The following is a 20,933-nucleotide window of genomic DNA, read 5'->3' as shown; positions in this document are numbered from 1 at the left end:
TATGTCTTGGATTTATTTCTTATCTCCCCAGAGATCTTCCTAAAAATAGTTACTTTGTCCCATGATTCTTCCTTTCTTCCCACAGTGTATCCTACAACAGTTTGTGTACAGGAAAGGTGCTCAGAACTTAATTTTAAAACCACCCCTCCAAATGCCTGGAAATCAGGCTTAGTGCCAGGTCCTCTGTGTGGAAATGGAGATATAGCTGGTTCTGAGAGAAGGCAGGGCTGTCTATAGAGATTGAGCTTACAAAGATTCAGATAATCCCAGCCCTATCCTTTCTGCACTGCCAGAGTGTCCCCCAGGAAACAAGTGAAAGTCTTGCAAAGATCTTCCTCTATCAAGAATTTGGGTGGAAAAAAAAAAAAAAAAAAAAAAAAAAAGAATTTGGGTGGTATGGGGAAAATCTGTAAAGCTTTGTAAAATTTTTCTATAGAAGGTATCTACTTCAGAGAGCAAAATTCAAATAGGCTCTGTAGATCCACAGGAGTAGGTGATGGAGGGCAAAGCATTGGGGTCAAATGCCTTCTCAGAACCAACCTGGTACCCCAGGGAGGCCACGGCATTGGAGTCGGGCAGGCCACTGTGGCTCCTTCCAGAAAGGCAAGATACTCCTATACACACACACGTCTGATGTCCAAATGTCCAGTGCCTTTTCAGGAAAACCTGGATTTCAGATGCCTGTACCAAGATTGTTCATTTAACCAACAGTGCCCACTTCTTCCTAGAGAACAGAGTACCGTAATAACAGCAGCAGGCATGACTGCTATGTGCCGGGCAGTTTCATACCTTAATCCTCATAGCAATACATATTATCATCTTTGTTTTGCATATGAAGAGACGAAAGCTCAGAGTAGCAGCTAAATAACTGTGGGGATAGAGTCCCGGAGAGCAGTTTCCAGGCTCTCAGGCTCATGTGGAAAGGTGTTGGCTCGGGTAGTAGATGGCCATCAGCTATGACTCGTTGGCCATCAGCTGTTACTGGTTAGCCATTAGCCACTGATATGACTGCCACGGCTAAGCTAGCAAGGGCGGATTGCAGTTAGCAAGTGAGGTTGGTTGGCAGAGATGCAGCCGGCGGATTGCGCATTGTGTGGAGCCTGTTTCCTGTGTCTCCAATCCAGCTGCCAGCGAGAATATAGTGGTAAGACTCCCCTATCTATGGCTCTGTGGGTGTTGTTTTTTGGCCTCACCATATCCGGTGTTCCTATGTGGGGAGCGGGAGCTGAGACCCTGCGTGACACCCTGCATAATAACCTAATAACTAAAGTTATTCAACTACTTATGTGCTTGGGGAGTGTAATGGGTCAGACCCAAGTCCCATGATTTTTAAACTCCAGCAGCTGTTTTCAAACTATGTTCAGAGGGTTCCCCAGAAGCTGCCACAGAGCAGGGGCTCAGTGGTCAGGGTTTCCCTTCCCACACATGTTAGCTAAAATAGCCACACGTGTGTCTGTTTTGTATATTGGAGTCACATGAGTTAAAAATAAGTTTAAAAAGAACCACATTATGCTATGCTGCCCTGCTCTTACCTTGGACTTTCTAAGAATCAAAATCTTCCTCTACTCTCAATCTAATGGCACCCCAAGGCCCATCAGGAAGGAATCACTGGAAATAAGAAAAAACTGTAGTGGACCAATTTCCTGGCTTGTTCATCAAGTTGTTTTCCTTAACCTGGTTACATTCTTTGTTCCTTTTCAATTCTTCACTGTTCACAGGGCCTACCCATCCCCTCATCCCTGCTGTGTGTGGGGGGGGTGAGGAGAATAGGTTTCTGCGGAATAGGTCTCCTCTCCTCTCAGAACCCTCCAGCCCCACCTACCCACTGAGTCAGGAGCCAGGAATGTCTGTGCGGGCAGCAGATATGTCACCCTGGGGGTGTCAGAGGCTGATTCATCTCTCACCTCCACCCAATCCTCTTACTGCTCTCTGGGAAATTTAAGTCTTTGTTTAGAGATACAAAAGAGAGATACGAGACTCTGAATGCATGGAGTCTTCAATTTGTGGCTAGGGATAGTACTTAATACATTAAATTATGGTATTCAATAACTATTTGTTGAAAGAGAAGGAATGAAGGAAGAGGAGGAGGGAGAGAAGGAGGGCATATTTTCCCCTTTCTTCCTCCAGAATCTCCAGAATACAGTTAACCTGAAATTTCCTTGTCTGACTGTAGTGGACTGATTTTTAACTCAGAACAGATTGTGTGACCACTGGTATGCTTTATGAGTGGGAGAAATCTTATCCAAGTCCCAATGTTCCTTCCGTGCTGTTTCTATGATCCTCAGAGCAATGTGGAGGCTCCAGAATTAATATATAGGAAAAGGTGACCATCCAGTGTGAAGGCAGCTTTTCGCACGGCAAGAATGCTATTTGAGATTTTATATTTATTTGGGATGGCTTTGAAAGGGCCTTTCATCTCCCTCTTCTGTAACTTTTTCAGCATTTTGGATGGGAAAAGGAAATGAAACTATGTATTCTAGTCCAGAGCATTTTACCAGTACGCATATTTTTTTCACCTTAGTTGGGTTCCAAATCCCCAGCCCATCCCCTCACAGCTCCTGTCTTAAGCTACCTGGACGCCTCGGCTTCTGGGGTGTCTGAAGTTGGCTCCCTGGCTGGAGATGGAGGACACAATGGATTGTAAATGAAGCTATGCCTTCTTCTGTCCTCAGCAGGCCTGATGCCATTGAGATACGTGATCATTTGGGATTCTTCCTTCTAATGAGGACAGGAAGAGGAGGTGGGCAACCCAGACCAGGCTGGGTCAGGGCTCAATGGCCAGGAGCAAGAGAGAAGAAAAAGGGGGCTACTCAGCTTGCCAGAGAACTTCCCTCCAGGAGTCTGGGGCAGTTGGGCCTCCTACTGCTTTCAGAATCAGGGTGGGCCTTGGCAATGCTGAGATACGTCTGAAGTCAGTTCCCTCCTCTCAGGAGCCTTGAGAAAGGACAGGGAATCTCCAAGATTGACCTTCCCATAGACCCTAATGGAATCAGGCTTCCTATTCTCAGCCAACTGGGGGGAGCATTTTGCTAATTCAGAAACAGCTGAGAGCAGACTGGCTGTGCTTTAGCTCTGTGGACCTTAGGGTGTCACCCCTGCTCCTCAGCCTCTGTCTGGGCTGGAAGCCTTTCCAATTAACTGTGGTCTCTAACTGTGGTCTCCAAACACTATCTTCCAATTGTTGGGTTCCCCAATTCAGAGCCAGGAAATGCATCTATCCTAATGTCAGTGGTTAGCAGAAATGACCAAAAAGGTCCCCTCTAAGGTACTCAGAGATGGTTTCTTCCCTCCAGTTGTTCACGATTTGCCAAGTGAGGTCTGGAGAGAGGAGCATTTCAGACAGTGTCTGAGATGTAAAGTGGCACTTTTCTGGAAGGCATTTTGGCAATATGAATCCAGAACCTAGAAAATGTCAGCTATTTAATTTCTAGGATGTTATCACAGCACTACTTACCATAGCAAAACCAGGTAATGACTTATACATAGATAAACAATGTTATGGTCATACCACAGAGTATTATGTAAACATTAAAAAGGTCTTTATATTTTTAATTACATGGAAATAGTGTTAACTAAAAAAGGTTACAAAGCAATTACATCTCACTTATATAAATGCTGTCACTATCCCTGTGCACGTATAGAAAAAGAAAATATACAAAATATATATTTGAAAATTTATTATAGATTACATTTTTATTATTGGATTATGGGTTTCATTTTCATTTTCCAAATTTTTTACTTTTCTATCAGGAAATTAAAAAAAAAAAAAAAAGGAAATCTTAAGGATAGTTGCCATATGCCAGCCATACTGGAGGATGGTCTTTCTCCCACCCTGCACCTTTCCCGCAGAACAGACCTGGAACCCAGATGTCTCTTTTCTGCATTGTACTGTCCCCACCCCAACATGACAATCATTTTGCTACCAGTGGAAGGTTGACAGAGCTACATTTACTGGAGAAACAACCTTGTTGTTACACCAAAACCTAAAGTTTTGGATTATTAATATCCTTCTCCATTCCATGACTGCAGAGAATAAATGCTGAGGGTGCTTGCATATAAGCCCATAAACGTCTAAATGGCACCTTCCTTCCAACTGGTTTGCTTTGCTGAGAGCTGCGGCCTCCGTGACGGGGTAACCTTAAAACTCATGACCACAGCTATTGGAACTATTTTCAAAAACACAGCACCCACCCTCCTGCCCTGATGAGAGATTTGTCCAGTAGCCTGGGCGTCAGATTCCTGGGCTCTAGGCCCCACGGGTGATTCAGCCAGCCCCAGGCTGTGCCTCCCGGCCTCAGTTTCCCTGGCTTGCTCTGTTGATACTACCCTCCTAATTTGCAGGGTGTTAATAGGGCTGAGGTGCTTTGAACTTCTCAGATGAAAGAGGCTGGAGAAGCAGCACCCAATTATTATTCCCTACAAGGCCCGGCGTGGGAGCAGAGGCTGGCTGCTTTCATACTGTTCCAGCCACAGGGATCTCCTCAGAGCCCTTCACTCTGCTCTGGCTGCCAGTACTGGAGAGCTCAGTCATCTTCATCTCAATGCCACTTCAGAATCGATTTTCCTAACATGAGTTATCCAACCGCCCAAACCACCAATGATCTATCTTTCCTTTGCTGTATGATTCAGTAGTACTCTACAGGTGTCTAAATTCTTTCTTCCAATTTTGGCTACAAATCCTGTGGGCTACTGGCTGTAGTTTTCACCATTATGTATTCACAATTAAGAAGCCAGCAAGTGGACTACGAGAGCCATGCTGACTGAAGCTCACACTCACCTGCTTCCTCACTGTGAAGGGGGGCTTAGTAACAGTCCCATCTTGTCTGTATCTCTAGGAGTTGCTGTGTGGATCACATGAGGGACAGCTGCAAACTGTCCCCTGGTGCCCCCAAGCTACAACTGCAAAATTAATAAACCTGGGTTGCCACCTATTGGTTGAAAATATGAATTGCATCCAACCAGTTGCAAGATCAAAGGATGCAATCACCAGTGTTTCCAACTTCAAACCATCTTAATTTTTGCCGCCCCCCCTTAGGCTATCATATTATATACTTAATATTTACTTTTCTTCAAACAACTCACTTTGTATAAATAACTTCATTTTTTAAGTAAACTTTTGATCACTACTATAAATGGAAAACTAGTTAGCACTTGCCAAAAATAGAACAAAAGCATGAAATAAAATGAGAAGAAAATGCTAAGATCTAGTTAGGAAATGTTGCCTGTGAAAGCTCAAGCTTACGGACCACTGTGAGAACTGAAGGGTAACAAAAGCGCACGACTGGAGGATGAGTGTCAGTCCTCTAGTACGGTCCTGTGCGTTGGGGGATACACTGCCCTGTGTGAAAAAACAACTCTTCTGAGGCAAGGTGACATGCCCTTGTTCTACCCCAGCTCCTTGGATGCTTGAAGAAAGTTGGAGAGCCACACAAAGTAGAAAATAAACTCTTGTATTGTAGCACATTCCGCCAGAGCCTGAGTGGGCCAGTGCTGAATTCCTGGTGGCAGTGCCCGGAGCTCATGAGCACTGAGGGTGTGGTGGGTGCTCTGCTTGGCGCCGTCTGACTTTTGGTCAGCAGTCCTTTGCAAGCTGGGTGTCCCCTCACCAGCCTCCCACCTAGGGCTGGGAGGCCCGTTCATGGATTTGCAGCCTGCTGAGCTGTCCGTTGCTCGCCGGGCGCCGCAGCTTTCCCCAGCTGGGTGGTAGGGCTTGTTTTCCAGAGCCCAGGTTGTTGCTACAGCTGCATGGCTTCCTGCTCCACTGATTGGTCTGGGGGGGCCAGGTACTTCTCCTGGATGCCCAGGGTGCTGAGGGGGGGTGCGTCAAGGCTGAAAGTACAGGCAAGAATGGGGAACTGATGTGGGCAGGAGCTGACCTCTACTGATACCTGCCCTCCAACCGTGTCTGGCATCTTCCTTCCATCCCCTCCCTTCCTCGTAATTACAGCTTCAGACAACAGTGCCCAACAGGAGTCTGAGAATCCCCTCAAAAAACCCAGACCCATATGCTCCTGTATTTGCCTCTTCCCACATTGCTGTGGCTCAAAGGACCAGAGAGGTGCTAGCTCTGTGTTATGACACATGCTCAGAGCCAGACCATGGTAGTTTAAATCATGATTCTGCCACTTCCTTTTGCTCATCTATAAAATAGAGTCGTTATGAGGATCAAATGAGACAATGAATACAAGTGCCCAGCATGGCACCCGGAACACAGTAGGTGCTTTAGAAATGTTTGTGATGTCTCTTCTTCTGCCTGCCAAGGGAGGGAACTCAAGGGAGCTCAAAGAAAACAACAAATTTCTGCCTGGGCCACAGGGTGCCTTCTACCTCTCTCTGGGATGGCAGTAAGGACGCAAATCAGATTCACAAAGGGAAAAACCATGACACTGCTGATGGAACCCTGTGAGGCTGGCTGAGGTCTGGATGGAACCCTGAGGTCTGGATCTGGGGTCCGACCAGGAGATGGGGGTTGACCGTGGCTAGGCTGGCCACCACGGCTGCTCTACTAAATGACTCCAGTGTCCGTGGAGTAGAGTGTCCTCTACTAAATGACGGAGATTCTACAACCAGGGAGACTGAGGTTTGACCTGGTCTTCCAACACGTGCTGAGTAGGGAGCTCGCACCTGGCCCTCTGAACCCCAACTGCCTCATCTATAAAAGAGGACTGAATGAGGATTAAACGACATCCTACAAATGATGCAGCCCACCAAATGTCAGCCCACAGCCTATTCTTTACCATCTCCTGGGTCCATTCATCAAAATCCACCTCCGCCCTGCACAAACCGACTCTGAACCCGTATCCTCACCCTTAACTCTGCCTCAGAAGGGTCACTCAGGATCAGGGCCATTCATCTTGCTTGACTTGGAATCATCTCAAACCTGCCTTGTCTCTGGCCGGAGGCCCCATTCCTGAGCAGGGCACATGAAACCCTGCATTCTGTCTGGCTCTGTCACTGGTCCGCAGCCAGAAGCCCTGTCCTGCCCACCAGTCATGCCATTCTACGTGCAATGCCCTTGAACTCCTACGCCTTTGTATATACTGTTCTCTCTGCCTTGAACTTCCTTTCCCTCTTAACCAGCCTGGCTAACCCTCACTTTGAGACGATTCAACTCAAGTGCCACTACCTCCATGAAGCTTTCTAGACCTACTCACTCCTCAGCAGAGTTGACTTTTCCTTTCTTTGTATGAATCCCTAATTATCTGACACAGAGTGAAGTTGAACATTAAGGAGAGTAGGGTAGGGGGCACAATCTAAAACCCACACAAATATATATGGTTAAAGTACCCTTAAAATTCCTTAAATCATTTAGTAAACATAGTATACGTGGTGTTATGAATGGAATCCTGTATGATAATATGTGTGAACATATAATGTACGGTGTACAAACTGTCACAGCACTACTGAAAGATCCCCTCCCTTTTTAGCTGAGCATATGCAGTTGAACTTGCCAACATTAGCTGCACGCGGGAGGCGGCTCCTCGCGCCCCTCTTCAGGCAGGGCCCTTCTTCAGACACTGCACACTCGACCGCCATCATTTGTAACTCGCTTATTTCCCTGTGAGCTTGTTTCCTACATGTGAAAGGGCCTGACACAGATCAGTAAGTGTTGGCTGCAACTATTTTCCTTCCTCCCCAAGGACTCTGGAGACCCCCTTGTCTCCAGTGTCCTGTGTAGATGCTAAATCTGAAACCCGCCTACAGGGCCCGGACTTCCCTGTCCTGCCTCACATGTGGCCTCTGGGACCTGAGAGACATTCACATATGACCTTAGCTCCACCCCCACAGGTCCAATTCTGAAGGTCTATCTGCCTCCTAGACAGCTGATTGTCCCAGGGCGCCCTCAAACATAGCACGTCTGCCATCTCCTATCCCTTCCATCCACGTGACAAACCTTCCTCTACTTGCTTACCTCAGTGACTAGCCCAACCACCCACACCACTGTCTAAGCCGGAAACTAGGAGCCTAAGTTCTGCTCCACCTCCAGCTAGCCTATAACCATCTACTCACCAACTCTGGTCGCCTGTCTCCTTCATATTCTCCCAGTCCACACCGTTCTTTCTATTCTCACTACTGTTTCATCTCTTCTCACGGAGACTGTGAGAGCTCCCCTGCCCCCCGTCACATCCCTTAAATGCATTTTCCACTCTACATCTGATCACGTCACACCCTGCTCGACAGAACTATGCTGGTTCCCAATGCTCACCCGCGAGCCGAGGTCCACACTCCTTAGCAGGGCACTCAAGGCCTGCATCGCCAGCCCTGCCTACCTCCCCTGCACCCCTATTCCCCTTCACACTCAAGACACTAGGCAAACTGAATCTCCTGCGTCTCTCCCAAATGACCAATGACCTTTCATTCCTCAGCCTCTGGATTTGTTGCTCCTTCTGATCAATATCGCCCCCTAGTCATTGGGTACAACCAACTCTGAAGCCTTCTAAAGCACTAGCCTTTGCACATGAAAGACCGTTACTGGGGGGTCCAGCTGGTCAACATGAAATCAGTCATTTCCGAGGGTAGATGTGGCCATTCCTGTCTCCTCCCTCTTGGCTGTGGCTGAGGCTAGAGTGCAAGGATACGAGGAGAAATGGAAGTCAGCTCCCATTGCAGCAGACATCATGGCCTCCAGGCTTCGCTGTTCTTGGACCCCGAAGCAGTAGCCGTTGGCTTTATCCACAGCCTGCAGGACCCGCTGGATACTCTCCTTGTCCTGGTTTGGAGGAGAGAAACAGCTCTGTGAGTGAAACAGGTATATGGACTTGAGCTTGCAGTCTCCACCACCCTCACTCCATCTTGTCTCATGAAGCCTTTGTACATGCAGCTTCCTGGGCCTGGAGAGGTTCTATATGTTCCGAGAGGCCTGGCTACATGCCACCTTTCCTGGCCACTAACCCGCCTAAATTAGAATAGACCCCAATAAGCTCCTCTCTGCACACCCACAGTCCCCTGGGCTTATCCCTATTGTAGCTCTGATCCCACCATCTTACTAACTATTCATAAGTCATTACTCATCAGCCTCCTCTACTCGACTGGGCATCCCTTGAGGTCAGGGACTCATCTGTCAAGGTGTCCCCAGTGCCCGGCACAGTACTTAGCTTGCAGTAGGACCCAATAAATATGCATCAAACCTATCTGCTCATCCACAGAAAAGTAGTAAGAACAGTAGTAAGTACAGTTCATACATCACATTACGGGAAAGAGAGATGAAAATAATGCATTACAGTCCGTAACACAACACCTAGCATAGGGAGTGGTATCTGTTATGATTACTACTACAGGGTTCACACCTCCTTTTAGAGAAGACTGCCATTAAAAAGGGAAGAGACAAGTTCGCTCAAGCCCACCTAAGCAGAAAGGAATCTAACAGATTGGTGTCTACCAGGTTATCTGTGCAAGGTGAGAGGCTTAGGGCTTGGGTATTACTTTGCAAAGTCAACAACAAGCAGTTGCCCATCTTGAAGAAGCCGGCAAGGCTTGTCCTTAGCCTTGGTCAAGTCCCTTGCTGGTGACTTTCTGACCTTATCCATTTTCACACTGAGGAGGGAACATGTGTAGAGAGGACCCAGCAACGCAGAACAGATAGGGCCAACGTTCGGTCCACCCTCTTTAATGGAACCCTGCCCACCAGAGCCCCTGTGCCGAAACCAAAGGAACTGAATGACAGTTGGACCTACGACAAAGCCCACTGTTTGAGTCCTCAAAGCAGCCTGTACCCTTGGCGTGGGGAGGTCCCAGGCACTACAGTCAGAGCCTGTAGCCAAGGCCTCTTAGTCCCCCGTACCTGGATATTGAGAGGAATGAAGGAGACCAGGCTGTAGTCTTCAATGAGCTGCACCAGTTTCTCATTGAGCTGGCGGTAGTGACGGAAGAAAGGGTCAGAAGCCAGGTGGTCGAGCAAGTATGAGAGGTCCAGGACCTCTGTGTAGTACTCCAGGTTGAAGGCTAAGGAGAGAAACCAGTGTTTGGGAGTAGCTGGCATCAGACAACAGCCCTAAGGACAGGGACTGTATTTTCTTTCTTTCTTCCTCTGCCTTCATTCATTCTCTCACTCACTCAACAACAGCACTGCAATGAAGTTACTAAGAAAATACTTGGTTTCACCGGCTGGCCCTGTCATTTACTAGCTCTATGGGCAGATACCCACCTCATGGGGCTGTTGTGAGGATTGAATGCATTAAACTCCAGTGCCTGATACAGACAAGTGCTTCATCAATGGTAGTAAATAATGATATCAAACATGTACCAGTTACAGCGCTTGGTCCCTCTCTCATCAAGCTCTGAGTCAGGTAGTACCCCCAGGACCCAGCACACACACTGTAAGGACTCTAGCAGCGTGGCCTCTGGGTAAATCACTTTCCCTTTCTGAGCTAGTTCCTTCTTAATGTAAAATGAAGAGATCAGACTAGATGACTTGGTGGTCCCTGACTCAGTTCTATGAATACAAACTTCCCACTAAGGGAAGGAAAGCAGGCCTCCCTGAACTGTCCATTTCAGCCTGGAAAATGTGAGCAGTTGGACTACTCTGCAGATTTGTCTCAGAGTGAGCCGAGGGAATCAGGCTGTCAGAGATCAATTATCTCACTCCCTGCACTCTGCCTCACACATTCTAATCAGCTCTAATTAGAAATACACCCCTGGGCCTATAAGGAAGACTATCCTGGGCATTCCAACAAACTTCTTGGGTTGCTTGGCAGATACGGTTCTTAATGAAAATTAAGAAACTGGAGCCAGGTACACTTGGGAGTAGATTTCATCTCAGCTAACATACTGGATGATTGACCTTGGGCTATTCATATGAAGTCTCCGGGCCTCAACTGCCTCCTCTGGTTTGCACATCAGTGAGGATGACTGTCAAGAATCAGAGCTAGAAAGGTTGAAGACCACCACGGCTGGAGGCTATGAAGGGGGAGAGGGGCTTGGGGGACTGCAAATCTGGGCATTGGTAAAATGGGGCTTCTGGGCTTGCCAAGAGGTGGACCTGGACTCCAGGCTAATGTGGCCCCTCCCAGGGGCTGACATCCTTCCATAACCTCAATGGCAGTCAGTTGGCCTCCCTGGACAAGGTCCCTACACGTCAATCTTCTAACAATCTCCCTTCCTGCTCACTGCCAGTCACTTCAGCTGTTCTTCTCTAGGTTCTTTGTGGCTGGAGGTGTTATTTAGAGAACTGATGCCCCCAGCTCAGAAGAGCACTAATTTTGCAAGAAAGAAAGGACTTTGGCCATAGGGTCCTTATGCATTTCCCCTGCCTCCTACCAGCCTGCTTCTTCCTCAACCTTCCTCCTCACCTTGACAAACGGTACCCTTATTTGTCCACTGGCTAGGACAGAAACCTGAGCGTCACCCTTAATTCCTCTGTCTCCATATCCAACCCACAAACAAACCCTATTTCTTGAGCAAGTTTTGAATCTATTTCTCTCCATTCCCACTACCACTGCTTGGACTGCTGCAAAAATCTCCTAAAGGAGCTCTGTCTTCATTCTTGCCCCTTTCAATTCATTCTCCACAAAGCAGCTCACATGACCTTTTCAGTTCATGCTATTCCCTTGCTTAATATTCATCAATGGCTTTCCTCTGTGTTTAAACAGTATAGGTTCTGAAGCCCACCTCCTTAATTTCATTTCCTACCATGCTTCCCCTGACCACTATCTTAGCTACCCTGCCCCCCGAGCCCTCTTTGAACACACAAAAAAGCTCTTTCCTGCCTGAAGGCCTTTACCCCTACTGGTCCCTCTGCGTAGAATAGTTCTCCCTTGGCTGGCTCCTCACCATTCTGTCCCAGCTCAGATGGCACTGCTCATTCGCTGTCCCTACCACTCCCTGTCCCATCACTGTTTTAATTCCTTCATAATACTTGTTACCATCTGTAGCTTCCTTGTCCTCAGAATCCTGGCACACAATCAGTGGGGCAGAGCTCCGCCTGTGGGGATGACCACCAGCTCATGCACGGCCCCTGGAGACAGCTTCCTTCAGCTGAGATCTCTCCTTCACTCCGGCCCAACCACTGCCTTACACCTTGCCCGCCCAGAACAGGAGTTCTTACCCAGCTTCCCATAGTGCTCAATGAGGTCCATCTTGGAGAGCAGGTTGACGTGAGGCAGCTCTACGTGCAGCATGGTGGCCAGGGAGGTACACAGTACTGAAATGAACTTGGCCGGGTCTGTGCAGTAGTGAGAATCCACCAGGTGGACAGCAGTCAGCTGGGAGGGAGGAAACAGGGTGAGAGTAGCCTGGGGAGGCAGAGAACATCAGGGCTATGTCTCCCTGATCAAACTGGGGACTCCGGAGGAGAGTGCAAGCCTTTCCCATTAGACTCCTTGTTTCATTCTAACAGTCACACTCATTTCCTTCTCCCAAGATATATGGGCATTTTCTTACAAGATGCTTTGCACTGAGCCTCCCAGTAGGCAACTGGTTCAATTCCCACTGCATCTGACTCTATTCTTTCACTTACTTTTGTCCCCCAATTCACAACAACCATCACCATATCACTTTCCACATAGCTCCTTCCATGCTTGTAATAAACTCAAGTTGAGCACTAACCCATCCATTTTGTAGATGAGAAAAGTAAGGTTCTGAGAGATAAACTGACTTACTCAGGACCCCACAGCGTGTCAGTGGCAGAGCCAGAATTCGAAATCACACCTGTTACACTCCAAAGCAACTCGGTCCCTACTTCGCTGTGTGACATACAGGCATGGCATGTCCTCCCTGTCTCAGTTCCTCCATCTGCAAAATGGGCCTGCCCGACCCAAGACGCACCCGGAGGTCCCACTGTGCCATCTGGGAGAAGATGCTGCGCAGGGCACCGTGGTGTGTGCAGAGCTCCACTTGGCCTGGGCAGTCGAAGAGGAAGTAATGGCCTCGGAGGGGGTCAAGCTTGGCACGCAGCCAGTCTAGGTTGGCCTCCAGGTACTCCATGCAGTAGAGCAGGCCGCCGTTGGGCCCCAGCCGCAGCGCGTCCATCACGTCGCCCAGCCCCACCAGCTCGCCCACGTCCACGGCGCACTCGTACGGCAGTCCCTCGTTGGCCGGGTCCAGGTTCACCACCGCCACGGGCCGGCCCAGCGCGCGCAGGAACTCACTCATGCCCAAGCAGTACGTGGTCTTCCCCGAGCCGGGCGGGCCGATCACCGCCTGCCCAAAGGCCGTGGTCGGAGCAGGCCCCGCCATGGGCGGCACGCGGCCCCGTGTGCAGCAGGTCAACTCTGCGGGCTGAGATTAGAGCCGAGGGCGACTGGACTCCCCGCGTGAGGGGCGGGGGAGATGCCCCGGAGTCGCCTGAGGAACAGCAGGGAGCAAAGCGATGCAAGGAAAGCAAATGGCCCGGTACTGACCCGACCAACCCCGACTTCCGGACGACGTCGGAAACTGCCGGGTCAGGGAGAGGAAGTCCCGCCCTCACGGTGACGACACAGCCTGGCGCCGAGGGGCGCGCCGGCGCGCCGCGTTTGACCCACTGTAGGGCCGGGTCTGGATGTAGGGCGGGCGTGGGGAACCTTTCTCGGGATTTACCAGACTTTCCAGGCCCAAATTTGAAGGAAAAGAGAAATACGGTTATAAACTTCTTTATTCTTCCATTCGGTCGCAGATCCAGGCCCCTCCCGCGGACTCTCCGTGTCCGGTCCCAGCCAGTTAGCGGTAGAGGCATTGGGGGGCCCGCCCCAAAACCGTTTCTTCGGGGCACCACAAATCCTCCCCTTCCCGGCCCCTTTCCCTTTGTGGTCTTCGTGGTGACCTCCCCAAGGACGGTTGTGCTGATAACCTCAGTCAATCTAGCTTTTCAACGTACTGGGGGAGGCAAGAGGGACAAGCCCAAACGGACAGGTCAGGAGGCCAAGGAGAGGTCATGAAGCCCTAATATCAAAGGGGAGGGGAGGGGGCTTTTTGTAAAAATGCCCTTGAGGTAGAGTGCCAGAAAGCAAGTTCAGAACAAAGCCCCCTGAACAGGCCATGCAGATAGCTGCTCCCAGACTTCCTCCTGCTTCCGTGGGACGGAAGGCCAGGGCAGAGGGCTGCCACTGTGTAGTTAGTGCTCCTGACTGAGGAAGCCCCCAAACCTGTCACTCAGGCTCTGAGGAGCTGCGCAAAGCACAGCGGGAACCTCGCACGAAGGTCACGTCTGTCCGAAACTTCATGCTGGTGGGTGGCTGTCTGCGCAGCAGCGACTCCCCCTGGTCCTGGGGTAGAGGTTCATCATAAACGGTGGAGATGAGACCCAAACCGGTTCCGCGGGACCTCTTCAGTTGCCCAAATGGCTGTAGCTTCTCTCCGTGGTACCTGGATTAAAAAGGGCTCTCAGTGAGATAGCTGCTCTCTCTCAAACCCCAGTAAAAGGGGTTGGGAATGGACAGAGAAGTAGCTACTACATACCTAGTTTGTCCCAAAGACAGAGCCTTTAAATCTGGATCTTTGCTCTCCATCCCCCTTATATGTCCATCAACAGTGCCAGCAACCAGGGGCCTCACATACTGCTTTCATTTTAAATAGTACACCAAGTTGAGAACAACTGTCACCACTGGGCTTATAGGCACTTACTGATGGCAGTCAATCATCAGTTCCAAACCCCTCAGACTAGAGGGCATGACCCCCCAAGAGATCCAGATCTACCTTTTCCTTTTAACTCTGCTTTGAAGTTCATCCCTAGAAGTCTCCAGCACCCATCCCAAAACCAGAGGGAAGAGGGAACGAGGTACAGCTTGGGTCCCCAGGGAAGTCCCTCAGCCATACTCACCCCAATCCACGCTTGCATCTAGGGTGCTGGCCGTCATTATCCAGGGCCTCAGGCACCCCTGAGCACTGGCTGCCCAGGCCCTGGCCCTCAGCCCAGCCCTGCCGCTCCATCACCTTCCGCCCAATGCCCTGCAGAGGGAAGGGAGAAAACTCAAGAGGTGGGGCTCTTAAGGGGGGTGAGGGTGGGAGGGGGAAGAAGGGAAGGAATGGGAGTGGAGAAGGAAAAGGCCCAGTGCTCACCTTGGTGTGGCGCTCAAAGGTGCCCACCTGGCGCCCGATCACAGAGCCGTCCTCCTGACCATCACGGAGTCTGCGTTCCAGACGCATTCGGACCGAGTCTCGGGCATCCTTGTCTCCACAATCTGAGAAAACAGAGCCCGTTTGCAGGAGGGTCTCTCTTAACAGAATGGGGGAAACTAGGTTTCTAGGACCTCCTCAAGATTTATGTATTCATCTTTATGGTGTTTTATGACTTCATTATTCTCTCTCTCCTTAGACTGGGAGCTTGCCAAGAGTGGGAATCATGGCTCGCCCATCTTACAGATGAGGAAATTGTGGTACAGAAAGTCATAGAGGCAACAATGAGACAGAACCAAGTCTTCCCCTCCCACCACCACCCCCAGGTCATTTTTGACTCCAGAATCTAAATTACTAAACAGAGCCTGAGTTCCTGATGCTCCTACTCTACCAGAACCTGCCCATCTGACCAGCGCTCCCTGAGAGCTGTCCCCACATGCCCTTGCTCCACAAAGAAAGGAAAAAGGCTTTCCCTTTAACCAGCACTTAATGCACTCAACTAGAGATGTCTTAAGAGAGGAAACCTCTCAATAAGCTACCCCAAGGGAACTGGGGTCCTGTCTCAGCCTCTGCTAAGCAGGTCTGGTAAAGAGTCACTGCAAGGCCAGGGCACCAGTTCCACGTCCCAGTACTGCCACCCCTGGCCCAGCACCGGTACCTCTGTCATAGTACACACTCATGTCCACATCCCAGTCGTCAGCTGTCTGTTCATCAAAGTCTGCAGATACAAAAGCAGCAAGCAAACACAGTGAGCAAAGCACTCTCGGTTCTGTTGAGAGTTAAATCTAGACTTAGACATACATTCTACAACTTGGGGCTTCTGACTGTAGTTTTAAATCTCTCCTCAGGGAGGGTCATTAAGAATTTGCGGGAGGGTATCTTCTCTCCACACCACCGATTCCCCCACCTCTAAAAAGGATTACTGGTCTCTTGCACACAGTGAAGGTAAGCTGCTTCCCTAGCCCTACCCTTGGGCCCACTGCCAGGGAATCCACTCTGTGGAATAGAGTGCCCTGAGCAAGTGTAGCAGGGATCACTCCTGCCCTTGCCTGGTGCCACCATTACCTCCTTCTTCCTCCTGCCAGAACTGGGCATCAGTGTAGAATACCAGGCCAGAGCCACCCTTCTCCCACTTGAGCTCGATCTCCTCCTCAAAGAGTCGCTCAGCAGTACGCTCCTGCCCGGTCACGTCCTCATGCAGCGCTTCATGCCGCTCCCACTCTTCACCCCGGTCATCGTCCTGGGAGAAAGTGGGGACAGGTGACTTGTCTGACTAGCTTCCTGACCTTATGCTCACAAGGAGGGCAGCTCAGGGTACAGAAGGCCCATGAGATGGACCCTCAGCATCATTCCTCCAAATTTTCCTGAGGTGCAGTGCATATTAGGCCCTTATGGCCTTGATGAACACATTTCTCCCTTCCATTTCTCAACATATTTGGCTCCTTCTCCTGACAAGCCTAACTCACTTTTATTCCTATGCTTTTGGTCATATTATTCCCTCTACCTGAAATATATGCCCTCCTCTCACCACCTTCTCTTCACTTGGTTAAATCCTCCTCATCCTTCAAGTTCTACACAGCACTGCCCACACTGAAGCTCTCTCACTGGTCTCTGAAATTCTCAGTGCTAATCAGTACACATTGTTTAGGCCTTTATACATGATGTCACAAAGAAAGAAGGGACAAGAACTAATACCTATTGTCTACTGTCAGGCCTTCACATAACTTGGTTCCTTTAATCACCCCAACAACCCTGTAAGTACCATTATCCCCATTCTATAGATGAGGAAACTTGGGTAAAGTGATTTGCCCAAGATACAACAAGAGAGTGGTAGAGTTAGCATTCAAACCCAGCTCACCACACCATACAACCTTTCCAGACGCTGGTTCTCTCCCTTCAGGGAGATTTAAGGCTTTTTGATGGCAGGAAATGGGTCTTAGAGTATCTTTGGAATCCTGTGTTAGCCCCTGTGTTTACAACTGCTTAAAGGACTTGAATGAAATCTTGGGGGCCTCTGTTCCAGTTAAACTCCAAGAGGCCTCAGGAATCACTGCTGCAGAACAGGTGCTGGAGAAAACTCAGGACAGTACCACACTAGGAAGTGGTCCAGATGTTAGCAACTCTGCACTTGAGGGCATAGGTGAATTATTTTTTACCCAGAGTGTGCATTAAAAAAAACCAAAAAACACACACAAGGTTTCCAACAAATTACACCTCTCCTGATATTATGGATGAATAACCACGTTTGGAGAAAGAGGTAGAAGAAATGTGTATTTCATTAATAAAGTTAGAGTGGAGGCTAGTATTCAATCCATAGACTCAAGGTCAGAAAACAGGTGACTTCTCATCCACATAATGAAAGCACATAGAAGTTAGATGAGCTGTGAAGGGGACTGGGTTCACATCCCAGCTCTGCCTCTACTTTCTTAGATCTTATCTCTTGGTCGTAGGTTTTCATCTATGAAAAAGACCCTCCTTCATTCCTTCTGAGGGAATGAAAAGAAGGCTGCTGTGAGAATCTTCTGAGAAAGGTTCTGGCCCCTCCCCAAACAAATGCATATTTGCACACGCAAATTGTTTTATATTCAATGTCAGGGAGTCCTAACTCTTCGGAAGCCTGAGGACTCCAGATTTAGAACTCATGTAATGTATAATTGAAGAGTGGTATTATTAATGCCTTGGCTTCTCTAAGCTGCCAGCAAGGACGGGGGCTCACTGTACTCACGTCATCGGAGTATGACTCCTCTTCCTCCTCCTTTTCCCCTTCTTCTGCGGGCTCTCCACCAGGGCTGGCTGGTACCTCTGTTAGGCAGGTTCCCTGGGGTATCTCCTCACCCTCAGCTGTGTACACAAGCTCTTCCTGCTCCACAGTCTCTGAGTCCTCATACTTGAAGGGCACGTTGCCATAGCGTCGGGAGGAACCTGTCTTGGGGAACTGGAGCTGCAGCTGCGTGATGATCCGAGGAGGGAGGCGGCAGGCCCGGATCAACTCCAAAAACACCCGCAGGGGAGTCCCCACATTTCCATTGGGCATCAGCACCGGTGGGTTCAGCTCTGGCAGTTGCCTCAGGTCGGCCAAAGTGAAGGCTTCACTCTTAGCCTTCCGACTCTGTAATTCCTTCCGGGTCTTGAAGGGAAAGGAGCCCAAACCTTGGGAAGAATGGCAGGGAGAAGAATGGCTCTTGAAATCTAGAAGCCTCCAGCAACACTTGAGCCAGAAATCGGTCGAGGTTTGAATCCTTTAGCTTAATGCTGTTTTTCCCTTTCAAACTTCTCCAGAATCCCTTCCTCTATTCCCTGACTACAACTACCTAACAATTTCATGCCATTTCTCAGCACCTCAGCTGAGAGCACAAGTTTCTTCTAGATCTGGTTCCTGTTGACCTTTTGATTGTCAACTGCCACCAACTCCCACCCCCTGCACACCCTCATACCATGTGCTCCAGCCACATCAAACAATTTTACATGTCATGAAAGCTTTGTGGACTTTCACATCTCTGTGTTTTTGCAAATGTCATTTACTTTGAACACCATTCTTTCCTACCAACTCCTGTTTATCTTTCAAGATCCAAATGAAAAGCCACATTTCCTCATCCCTCTAGGAAATTGGTTTCTCCCTCCTGTATCTTCTCACAGTACTTGATAATAAACAGCATATGAGAAGGCTCTGAAGCAAAATGCCTGGATTTGTAATGTGACTCCGCCACTCACTAGCTCTGTAACTTTGGCCAAGTAACATAACTTCTGCATCCTTCAGTTTCCTCACCTATAAAATGGTTAACAATAGCTACCACCTTATTGGATTGCTGTAATGGAATCAATAAGGAAATGAAAGGTTTAGAACAGGGCCTAGTAAGTACACCGGAAGTGCTCAGTAAATGTTAACAATTAGAATGGCATATTTGTACTAATTACCTTTTTACACATCTGTCTTCCTTTCTGAGCACAGAATGTGTCCAACTGTTCTCTCTGCATACCAGCTAGAGCCATACTAGGTCTAGAAATATAAGCTAGATTTGTTGAATGAATGAAACTAAAGGGATCTGCACTGTTTCCTGTTCCCCATCAAAGTGATTTCCCATGAAAATGGGAGCTGTCCACAGAAAAGACAATTGGCTCTTGCATCTTGAAAAGAGAGGACTGGGTGGGGAGCAACAGAGTGCAATAAAGAAAATAAGAGGATTAGAAACCTGATCTCCTTTTTATTTTACGCAAAATCAATCCCTCACAGGAAAAGGGCTCAAAGAGGGCAGAAATTGGAAAATGGAAGATCATCTTCCCGATTTCTGTTCCCCGAGCTAGATTAACGTGCAAGTTGAGCCTGAAGCTCTGTCCAGAAATGACCCTAAACTTCTAAAGAGTCGTAACCAGAAACATGACTATCCCTATCACCTCTCAGGAAAGGTGTCTCTGTTCCAGGGCCAGTCGATTATCTTTCCCAACCGTACCTGATGCCTCAGTAGGTAGCCGAAGTCTGCGGATACAACAACGACCGGGCAACCAAGTCCCCTGAGAATCCAGCCACTGGCGGCCTGAGTACATGCGACGAAGCCTCTGGGCTTGAGCCGCCCCCTGCACCGCGATGACGCAGCAGCAGGTGCGGGTCTGAGCGGGAGCAGAGTTCCGAGTGGAGAGCGGGCGGGCATCGGTGACCGAAGTCCGGGCGAGAAGCTGGCCGACAGCAGTTTGGGCAGAGTCGGGCGCGGCCTGGGGAGGGGCCCGCTCAGGACGATGCCGGTAGTGGAAACAGAGGAAGCCACAGTCGCGCTGTTCCCGGAACTGGCTAAAGTAGCTCCGCAGCTGGGCTGAGCGCAACTCGGAGGGGATCCCGCTCACTACTAAGTAAACGGCCGCCTCTTCTTCCGCCTCACTGGGCGCCGCCATCTCGGATTGTCACATGATCGGCCGGAACCAAGTCTCTCGAGAACACCGCCAGTGGCGCCGAATGCCTGTGTCACAATACCGCGTGACCCACGATCAGTCCGCGGGGCTCGTGGCTGGGGAACCAGGAGGTGGGGTGGTCCTGCAGGAGTTGTTTGGGTCTCTCTCCCACAGACAGAAGCTGGCGATGATGGAAAAGTTCTCCCGAGAAATGAGGTTACAGAGCTCTTTCATAAACTCTAATGAGGATCAAATTAGCCTGCGAGAGGCGCAGTTCGGAAGATTTTCAGTTGTTGGGAGTCCTCCAAACCTTATCTCAGTTCTTCAGTCTTTTCAGTCGTTCATCCATTTATTCCCAAAACATAGTGGTGAACTCCCACAAATCAGTAAGAAAAAGATCACCCAGTTGAAAAGTGGGCCGAAAGCATTTCACAGAAAAAAGAAATACATCCAATTAACAATGAAAGATGTTCAATATCATTAATAATCAAGGAAACGCCCTGACACCCATTTCACATTCACCAGACTGGCAAAAAGTTTTAAATCCCCGACTGTGGGTGACTGTGGAGCAAGTGGAGCTCCCATACACGGGTGGAAGTGTAAACTGGTACAACCACTTTGGAAGACATTGTGGCATTACCCGGTAAGGCTACACATAGCTTTTGACCCAGCAATTCCACTTCTAGGTATATACCTTAAAGAAATTCTTGCTTATGTTTATGAGGACATGTATTGATATCGTTGCACTTTACCAAGCTCAGTGATTCTGGAAAACGGTGAAGGTTAAGAATCCCCTCTCATCCTTTTGTGTTCTGGAACTTTACTTTCTATAACTGAGATAAAACTCATGGGTGCCCCCTTGTTTACCAATGACAAGGCTAGACATAGACTCCAAATTCCAATTCTTCGTCTCATAAACGTTTAGAAAACTGCTTGTCCCCACTGACCAGTCAGAACAAAATGCTTGTTAACCAAACTTTGGTTAAGCTTCTCTCCTTCCCCGCAAGTCCCTGAACTTTGTG

General features: G+C 49.1%; 2 protein-coding genes across 2 annotated transcripts; both read right to left on the bottom strand.

Moving 5' to 3' along the window:
- Positions 1-3,405: 3,405 nt before the first annotated feature.
- GPN2 (GPN-loop GTPase 2) lies at positions 3,406-13,865 on the bottom strand. Its single transcript, XM_081056879.1, has 5 exons — positions 12,763-13,865; positions 12,044-12,200; positions 9,782-9,942; positions 8,580-8,710; positions 3,406-5,808 (listed from the first exon to the last, which is right to left on the bottom strand). Exons 1-5 carry the CDS (start codon positions 13,171-13,173, stop codon positions 5,736-5,738), a joined length of 933 nt encoding a protein of 310 aa, XP_080913005.1. The 5' UTR covers positions 13,174-13,865; the 3' UTR covers positions 3,406-5,735.
- On the bottom strand, positions 13,554-19,940 carry GPATCH3 (G-patch domain containing 3). The gene is made up of 7 exons (XM_081056878.1): positions 19,479-19,940; positions 17,756-18,180; positions 16,096-16,270; positions 15,689-15,748; positions 14,974-15,095; positions 14,735-14,862; positions 13,554-14,280 (listed from the first exon to the last, which is right to left on the bottom strand). Exons 1-7 carry the CDS (start codon positions 19,912-19,914, stop codon positions 14,064-14,066), a joined length of 1,563 nt encoding a protein of 520 aa, XP_080913004.1. The 5' UTR covers positions 19,915-19,940; the 3' UTR covers positions 13,554-14,063.
- Between the last annotated feature and the right edge of the window lie 993 nt (positions 19,941-20,933).

This window comes from Rhinolophus hipposideros (genome assembly GCF_964194185.1).
Source record: "Rhinolophus hipposideros genome assembly, chromosome: 8".
In the NCBI taxonomy this organism is placed as follows: Eukaryota; Metazoa; Chordata; class Mammalia; order Chiroptera; family Rhinolophidae; genus Rhinolophus; species Rhinolophus hipposideros.
Note: the sequence above shows the minus strand (reverse complement) of the source record. Positions and strands in the feature narration are given on the sequence as shown.

Excerpts from the sequence above, each read along its gene's own strand:
- GPN2 (XM_081056879.1), bottom strand. The coding sequence starts at position 13,173 with ATGGCGGGGCCTGCTCCGACCACGGCCTTTGGGCAGGCGGTGATCGGC. Across the intron at positions 12,201-12,762 it reads TGGCACAGTGGGACCTCCGG|CTGACTGCTGTCCACCTGGT; the intron begins GTGCGTCTTGGG and ends CCTCCCTCCCAG. Across the intron at positions 8,711-9,781 it reads TCATTCCTCTCAATATCCAG|GACAAGGAGAGTATCCAGCG; the intron begins GTACGGGGGACT and ends CCTCCAAACCAG.
- GPATCH3 (XM_081056878.1), bottom strand. The coding sequence starts at position 19,914 with ATGGCGGCGCCCAGTGAGGCGGAAGAAGAGGCGGCCGTTTACTTAGTA. Across the intron at positions 16,271-17,755 it reads AGGAGTCATACTCCGATGAC|GACGATGACCGGGGTGAAGA; the intron begins GTGAGTACAGTG and ends ACTTTCTCCCAG. Across the intron at positions 15,096-15,688 it reads GAGTGTGTACTATGACAGAG|ATTGTGGAGACAAGGATGCC; the intron begins GTACCGGTGCTG and ends CTGTTTTCTCAG.